Source organism: Myotis brandtii, unplaced genomic scaffold (genome assembly GCF_000412655.1).
Source record: "Myotis brandtii unplaced genomic scaffold, ASM41265v1 scaffold471, whole genome shotgun sequence".
In the NCBI taxonomy this organism is placed as follows: Eukaryota; Metazoa; Chordata; class Mammalia; order Chiroptera; family Vespertilionidae; genus Myotis; species Myotis brandtii.
This window is the reverse complement of record NW_005367989.1, coordinates 2,013,597-2,022,372: the sequence shown is the minus strand read 5'-3', so window position 1 is coordinate 2,022,372 and position 8,776 is coordinate 2,013,597. Positions and strand designations below refer to the sequence as shown.

General features: G+C 34.1%; 1 protein-coding gene across 8 annotated transcripts in view; it reads left to right on the top strand.

Moving 5' to 3' along the window:
* The window catches only part of SMAP1 (small ArfGAP 1), an 87,448-nt gene that overhangs the window by 28,978 nt on the left and 49,694 nt on the right, over positions 1-8,776 (top strand). For 7 of the 8 annotated variants that reach the window (XM_014547348.1, XM_014547356.1, XM_014547352.1 and 4 more), the window contains 2 exons: positions 3,451-3,536; positions 7,615-7,690. The exons of the other annotated variant lie outside the window; for it this stretch is intronic. In XM_014547348.1, the coding sequence (XP_014402834.1) occupies positions 3,451-3,536; positions 7,615-7,690 (162 nt within the window). The remainder of the gene's footprint in view (positions 1-3,450; positions 3,537-7,614; positions 7,691-8,776) is intronic. 8 annotated transcript variants of the gene reach the window in all.

Genomic DNA, 8,776 nt, shown 5'->3' with positions numbered 1-8,776 from the left:
CGGATGGCAGCTGCCCAGCCGCCCAGGGCCGCCCGAGGCTCAGGTAACCAGGGCCGGCCGAGGCTTGTGCTGCCGGCAGTGGCAGCAACAGAGGGGTGATGGGGGCGTCGCCTTCCCCTGATCACCAGGTTGCCTCCCGCCCCTGAGGGCTCCTGTACTGCAAGAGGGGGCAGGCTGGGCTGAGGGACCCCTCCTCCAGTGCATGAATTTTCATGCCCCGGGCCTCTAGTTTATATATAAAAATAAAGTATTGAAGGTAATGTTTATCATTGTAGTCATTAGAATGGTTTTATTATTTTCTGCTGATTACCAGACAACAGAGTTTGCTCTTCAAGACCAATAGAATAAATTTTCTAAAGTGTTCTATAGGGCCCTTACCTGTAGTGTCTTGATACTTTCGAACAACTAGTTTGTACCATACTCCTATTACTTCCTCAAAATGCCCTCTCCTATTGTTTATTTTCCCTGGTTTTAATCTCCAAATTGTTTACTCTTCTAACTCTACTGAAATTTTCATTGCTGACTTTCCTTCTGCTGTATTCTACTTTTTAGATATTATCTGAGCTCACTAATATCTTCCTTCTTACAAAATGATCCTTCTACATTGGTGATGTCATTGAATCATTGTTTCCCCCTGTCCCAACTAACAACCACACACCCATGCACCTGCACCCAGTCAGTTTTTTGTAGTGGTCTCTTGTAGAAATGACATACTATTTCACATCACTACTCCCTTTCAGATTTTATACCTCTTTTTTCCCCCTCCTAATTGTGATGGATAGCATCCCTAGTACAACATTAGTTTGGTATAATGTACACGTATGCCTTATTCCTAAATATTTTTTTTGCCAAAAAAGTGTAATGACCTACATTAAAGAATATATATAATGTGTATAGTCCTATCATTGAATATAAGATATCGCTGATTGTAAAGTACAACTCCATTTTACAGACTAATAAGAAAAAAATTATTTATTATAGATAACATCAATTATAAGATAAATTACTATTTCATACATGTTAAAATATGAAGAAAAATGTAACGGTCAATGAGATGTGGCATGTCTTAGTAGATCCTGTTTTTAGTCTTACTAATTTTTTTGTTAAAATTTCCATGTATTCTTGTTTGCTTGATAAACTTTTTAAATTTTTTTACTTTCATAGTTTTTGTGAGCTGTTTCTAAGTTACTTTATGCTTCATTGCATATATGGTGCCAATTAAGAAATTATTTTTTCTTGGTCTAATTTTTTCTAATTGTTTAATGTCTTTATTATCTTGATTATCTCTACTCTACTTTCAAATTCCCACCATGGCACAAAGATTCAGCATCATTTGAATATTTGAGATGGGAAATGTTTTTTCTTTTTTTCAAAAAGAACACGCTATACTGAAAATTTCTCAACTCTTCTCCTGCCACACAGAATTACATGTTAGCTCTATGCATAACTAACTTCCAGGTAGGGTGTGTCATAATGTAATATAGTCCTCTGACCCTGTTTTGTCAGTTCACTTTATACAATCTTCCTCATCTCATATACTTAAAAAAATTATTTTAAAATTATAGTTGACATATGATATTTTATTAGCATCGGATACACTTTTGAAGCCTGGGTTTATTTTGCCTTAGCCTCTGTTTTTTTCTTCTCTAAAACTAAATAAACACACAAAAATTACTTTTTGGTTTACTATTCCCTTATATTTCCCAGCCCCCTATTACTTCACTTTCTCATTGTCTCTAGAAGAATGACTTAAAAATCAAGTTTAATTTGAGAGAATATGTATGTTGAGGTGGGGTGGAGTAGAGAGCCATAAGTTAGGGTATATTAGTATTTTGCATACCTTAAAACTCTCAGTTGGAAGAAATGTCACTGTTTTTTTATTTGAAGGAAGATAAACTCCTTGTATCCTTGAGGCCTACAACTCAGGGTCAGCATTCAATAATTGTTAAATCTGAATTGTCTTTTCCAGGATGTGGGGGGGGGGGGGGGGGGGGGGGGGGGAGAAGGGAGAGCTGAGGGGTAGAGGGGATGTCCAGGAAACCAGAAAAATAAAAGGAATTATAAAAACGGGTTTTTCTACCAATTAAAACATTTTAAGGGACTCAAGCCATATGTAAATAATGTAAAATAATAATAGAATAATGCTTTGTTTGTAAATGTTAATTTAGTTTCTAATGTAATAGACTATCCAGGAAGTACTGTTTGGCTAGTCTTTACTCATAGATGATACTGAAATGTAATTAAACTGATTGAAATTATTATCAAAAACTCTTGGGGTTTATAGATTTTAGGGATGAAGTTCTATGAACTCCTGAACTTGTATGTAAAATTTGGCCATTGGGCACAGTTGTTTTGTTTGTTTGGTAGGGAGCAGATCCATAGCTTTCAGCAAAATCTCAAAGAAGTTAATAACTCCAAAGATATCAATCCACTTATGTAGAGTTCTAGGTCAGCACTATTTCTCTTTTATCTCCTTTCCATAGTGATCTTGAGTATAAATCATGAAACCCCAGAGTATTTTGAAAATCAAAACAAAGAAAATTTGATCTTGAGTTTTTACTTTGAAAATGGTAGTGTTGTTCAAGTAGTATATTTAAAACAATATACTGCACATGAACAACCCTAGGAATTCACTTGTAGGAAATAGTATAAATGAAGATGCTGTTATATGCACAGAAAAAGGCATTAGAAAACTATGGATCCATATATGTTGAAAAAAATGTGAAGGATTAGAAATATGTTTTTATTTTGAACATAGTACTTTCATAATTGTGATTTAGATTATTTTTTAAAGAGAAGTATATTTACTGGAAATAAATGTTGCCTTGTATATGTATATATGTGTGTATGTATATGGATATATGTGTGTGTGTGTATAGGAATTACTTTTTAAAAAAATTTTTACTAGAGGCCCAGTGCACGAAATTCATGCACGGGTAGGGTCCCTAGGCCTGGGCGGCGATCAGGGCCGATCTGTGGGGTGACTGGCGGGGTGATTGGGGCCCCACTTGCACCCACCTTGGCTGGTCTGGTGCCATCCACTCGCCGGCCCCGGACCCCGGCACTGCCGCCATTTGGGGCCTACAGGCAGCTCCTGCGTTGAGCGTTTGCCCCGTGGTGGTCAGTGTGCATCATAGCGACTGTCGTTTTGCTGTTTGGTCCATTTGCATATTAGGGTTTTATATAGATAGATTTATTTCAGAGAGGAAGGTAGAGGGAGAGAGAGATAGAAACATCAATGATGAGAGGGAATAATTGATTGGCTGCCTCCTGCACGTCTGACACTGAGGGCAAGCCTGCAACCTGGGTATGTGCCCTGACTGGGAATTGAACCATGACCTCCTGGTTCATAGGTTGACACTCATCCACTAAGCCACACTGGCCAGGCAGGAATTACTTTTAAATGCTCGTGTGAATAATGCAAATACTTGATTTTTGTTTTTATTATAGTGCATGCAGGATATGGGAAATACTAAAGCAAGACTACTCTATGAAGCCAATCTTCCAGAGAACTTTCGAAGACCACAGACAGATCAGTATCCTTTAATACTTCTTTATTGTGGGTTTGTAAAGAATGAACTTATTTTTATAGTTCATATTTAACTGTGCTGAGGAAGATGTGGAAGATGTGAACTTTATCATACTGTTGCTCATTAAAAATAAAATACTTGCTTTGTCCTGGGCTGTGCTTTATATGTAGTAAATTTTGGTAGGAATCTGGTAATACATGATCTATGTAGTATTTTTATGTAATTATTACTAAGTATAAAATATTATACCTTTTCTTCTTGATTGATCTCTATTTCTTTTATTTTTCATTAAAATTTTATTTATTTATTTATTCTGAGGGGGTGGGGAGAAAGAAGGATCAATTTGTTGTTCCACTTATTTAAATGGTTGCTTCTTGTATTTACCCTGACTGGAGATCAAACTGTAACCTTGGCATATTGGGCCAATGTTCTAAGCAACAGCGCTTCCTGGACAGGGCTGTGATTTTCACCTCTTGATTGGAGAGTTTATTTTAGACCAGTGATGGCGAACCTATGGCACGCGTGTCAGAGGTGACACGCGAACTCATTTTTTTGGTTGATTTTTCTTTGTTAAATAGCATTTAAATATATAAAATAAATATCAAAAATATAAATCTTTGTTTTACTATGGTTGCAAAGATCAAAAAATTTCTATATGTGACACAGCACCAGAGTTAAGTTAGGGTTTTTCAAAATGCTGACACGCCGAGCTCAAAAGGTTCGCCATCACTGTTTTAGACTGTTTATTAGAGATTTATTTGTTTATATCGTGAATATTTAAAAAAATCTTTTCCAAAGGGATTTTTTTTGATCACCTTTATATTGTAATTATATTTATGTGAAGTAGTTTGGCATGTATACATTTAAATGGCAAATTACATATTTAGTGTAAGTGGAGTACTGAAGTAATTTATGCTGATATTCACTACTGACATTCCATATTTGCATAGGTTGCACAACTGTGTTTACTTTACAAATCTGTTCTAATGAATGAATAGAATATTTTCTCAAAGGCATTTTAATTAGGATGTTTTCACAGTTGCTAAAGATAAACTTTTGATTCTGTAGGATTTCTTAAACTCATATTGAAGTTTGAGAAAGCAACATCAAAGTTGTGCTGCTCTATAAATATTAATATCTAATTCATTGTAGGTATTTGTGATTCTATCCATAGGTGATATTTGCAGTAAAATATAGTTTCTTAAAAATGAGTTATATATTAGTTATATGTTATCCACTTGTGTACCAAAACAGTTTGTATGGTCAAACAGTGAAAAAAAAAGATGATCTTTTCACACATGAGATACAAGTCATTATATATATATTTTCATATTTATGTAGAAATCCTTTAAGTTATATTAAAAAAAATTAGTATTTGTATTTGACTTCTTCTGTTTCTGCTTCCCCACTTCCTTCCCACAAATTTAGCAATCTGGTATCCAAGGCTATTTTTATTATAGCAAGATTCTAGGGTAAGAATGGGAGGTACATTTCAGACATAAAAATTGTATGAGAAGTATTAAAGTGTGAAGAAACATAACATTTTAAGGTTTTGATGTGACAAGATTTGCTTTGTGGGTTAAGTGGCAGTAGAAGCTTATTTTCCAAATTATGAAGAATTTTTAATGCTATATAGAGCAGTTTAGACCTCATTTCATTGGCCTAAACGGGTTGAAGGATTTGAAAAACCTCGAAGGATTTTGAAGCAGGAGAAACATTGAAAACATTAACTTCTCCACAAGGAAGATTAGTTGAAGGAGATCTTGGAGTCAGAGAGACCATGTAGAATACTTAGTATAGCCCTGAAGTGAGTAATAACAAGATATAAATTAAATAGTGACATTGAAAATGGAGAGCAGGCAATTGGAAAGATTCGAAGGAAATTTGGGAGTAGGAACAGTTGGGTTAGGTTTAGATTGGCTTTGTTTCTGAGAAAAATACTGAGATGACCCCAGATCTTCTAGGTTGGCTAAGGTTCTGTGAAATTCAGTGGAGAGAAGGAATTCAGTACCAATGAAAGTTTAAGGGTTCGAAATGAAAGATAATGAGCCGTGCTTTATTACTTTGGGCAGGTTGAGGTGTGTGTTGGACACATACTTAGAGATACCCATTTAGTAACTGGAAACATTAGTCTGCACCCTAGAAGAAGAATGCTTATTTGATTTTTCAAATTAAATGTGATTACTTCTAAAGCATTTACAAATTATGGTCATATTTGTATGAGGTGTTGACCTCTTATTGTTCACAGTATGTATGTTCTTTTTTCTTCTTCCCATTTGTGGAGATAAAAGTTGTCTCTACAATGAAAATTGCTCAGTTCATCCACAAAGGGCCAGCTTTTTTGATCGTTTCATCTTTTTTTTGTTAGAAAAACATAATATAAATTTAGATTTATAATTATGACAAAACTTAACATTTAGCTGATACACATGTAAAACAATTTATGTAAATATAACATTGCATTTTATGAAAATCTTGGCACACTTGTTAATTTTTGGTATAAAATTGGCTGCCAAAATGCTCATATACCTAAATAAGCAGTCTTTTAGCAACCCCGGCACTTTACACTTGAAAGGGTCGCCAAGGCTACTTTGAAAATAAAGGTGCCCTTCAAATTGACATTCTTCTTTAGATTTTAAAGCATGTATTATCATTACCAGAAATTAACAGACTGATTCACAAATGAACTTGTGTTGACCAATAACATTCTGAAAAGGTGGATATCAGACATTCCTAGTTTTGAATCACAACTCTCCTTTGTATTGTACTAGTAGAATCCCAGAGAACTTCTAAAACTTTCTGTGCCCCAGTTTTAGATGTAAATGGCACTTACCTTATAGGTTAAGAGGAGAAAAAAAAGATGATGTAAAGTGCCTTTGACATAGGTTGTAGAAAACTATCTTTAAAAGTCAGCTTCAGTCATTTTGCTTATTTTAATAAATTGAATGTTTAGATTTCCTGTCTTGCCATTATGAAAGGCCTTTGAGTGCTTTCATAATGCCTCAACTCTTTTATATCCTCTGAGTAGTGATCTGTCAACTCTTTCTATTATCTATTGCCTCAACTGTCAGTTTTTGAAAGGCTTTTGTTAACTTCTAATATGGAGTTATTTATTGACTGAAATATATTGTTTTACTGCTTTAGGTAACTTTTCTTTTGAACAGAAGATTGTCTTAACCTGGGGATCCACAGAGATTGTATTTCAGAGTGATTCATTTCCTTCATAAGTATATGTATTTTATTTTATGCATTAAGAGTCACAGAAAGGAGTCCACAGGTTTTACCTGTGGGGTTCATGGTACTAAAAAGGTTAAGAATCCTTGATGGAAGAATTTCCATTTAGTGATAAAGCAGTAATTGAGTGGCAAGAAAAGTCATCAATATCAGATAACCCCCAATTCTCAAATCCCACTAGAAGTGGCTCACTCCATCAACAGGAAAGGCTAATTTAGCCACCTTCAAAAACATTAAATAGCAGTAATCTTGGCTTTAGCTTCTTGACTTCTCCCCCATTTCTCAGATTTGGAGGAGAAAAAAAATTGGCCACCACTTAGAGGCAGCATGTATATTAGGAAAAAATATAAGTAGTACAGTCTCAATCGTTTGATATTTCCAAGTTCCTGATTCTTCATCTATGATGTGAAAATAATAATATACACATTACTGGGCTGTGGAAGGATTAAAGGAAAGAAACTATGGACAACACACAATGTCTGGTATACTGTGGGTACTGATTAGTTTCTTTATACTGAAAATCCAAAATGAACCTTAATTGAGTTTAGAGTTTGGTGAAGATGGAGTTGAGCTTAGGAATATCATGGAATTGATAAATACAGTTACTTTCCTTTCTAGAATTGGGTTGAGTGGTTTTGTTGGTTGGGGGAAATTTCTTGAAAGAGACCAACTTTTTTGGTAGAAAGAAAAGTAGATTATAGAGTTTAGTTATAGAAATAGTGTGAGAGGAAAACATGGACTGAGGAGTAGGAAAAATGAATTTAGAATTTAAACTTTGTGGAGAGGAATGAATCAAAGGGCGTGTACATGCCACTGAGCTCATGCTTTTCCTTAAGTTATTTGTTTTCAGAGCAGTGGAATTTTTCATCAGAGATAAATACGAAAAGAAGAAATACTATGATAAAAATGCTATAGCTGTTACAAATGTAAGTAAAATCTTCATCTGTCACTAATTTAAGTTTGTTCCATAGATCTTGAACTTTAACATATAATACCACTCAATTTATTCATTGTAAAAATATACTAGTTATATACTTTGTCAAATTTGTATATTGGAATTTTTTGTCAAATATGTTAATGAGCTCTCCTAGAGCAGAACTCTTGATTTAGAAAGGAGCATATTCTAAGAGTCTAATAACTGCCTAAATGGCGTTTAATTAAGTTAATTTTATGAAATTTATAAAAAAAAAGATAAGGCCAATAATGGAACAAAGGGGGAGAGGAAATTATTTTACTACATTGTGGAAATTTGTGTAAAATAAAAAGGTCAATTTATCCTCTCCTAATGGCTTTAGTGAACCTGTTAATTGGTTATTATCAAGCCTTTTGATAGCTAATAGTTGAACCTTACTATAGTGATCAAATATGATTTATCACTGTTTTTTTAAATGTTTTTTTTTCCTGATTATATTTTCCCATTCCAGTTAGTTATAATTTAAGACTAATTCTCTTTATTGATGCAATCATTTTTTTGGCCTTTGATTTTTAGATTAATAAGCAAGCTATAAGTTAGTTAAACTTGTGGTTAAGTCTGGAAAGCAATTTAGAGACAATGATTTCATCTCATTTTACATGCAAACTGGGTTTTTCTTTTCAGTCCATAAGGAGAAGCAATATTCTAAAAAATTTAATCAAATACTAACAAAATAAGGATATTTTAATATATTCTCTTTGACCATGAAAAAATCTTGTTAAAAAATGTTCTAACATATTGTCAATGTGTATTTTTGAGCAAAGATACCCTGTGTGTAGAGTTTGGGCTGCATTTACAATGAATGTAGGAGAGGAAATCTTTTGAAAGATTGACAAAAATTGACAAACTTGAGAATGACAATTATAATGTGATAACTAACTAAGTTTAGTTATAGCATTATGGGGAAAAGGGACTAACTTTAAAGCAAGTAATATGTTTTCATGTGAAATTTTAAGAAATCCTTTTAGCATGTTTTATAAAATACCAAAGGCCCGGTGCACGAAATTTGTGCACTGGGGGGGGGGGGTGTGGGGGGCCC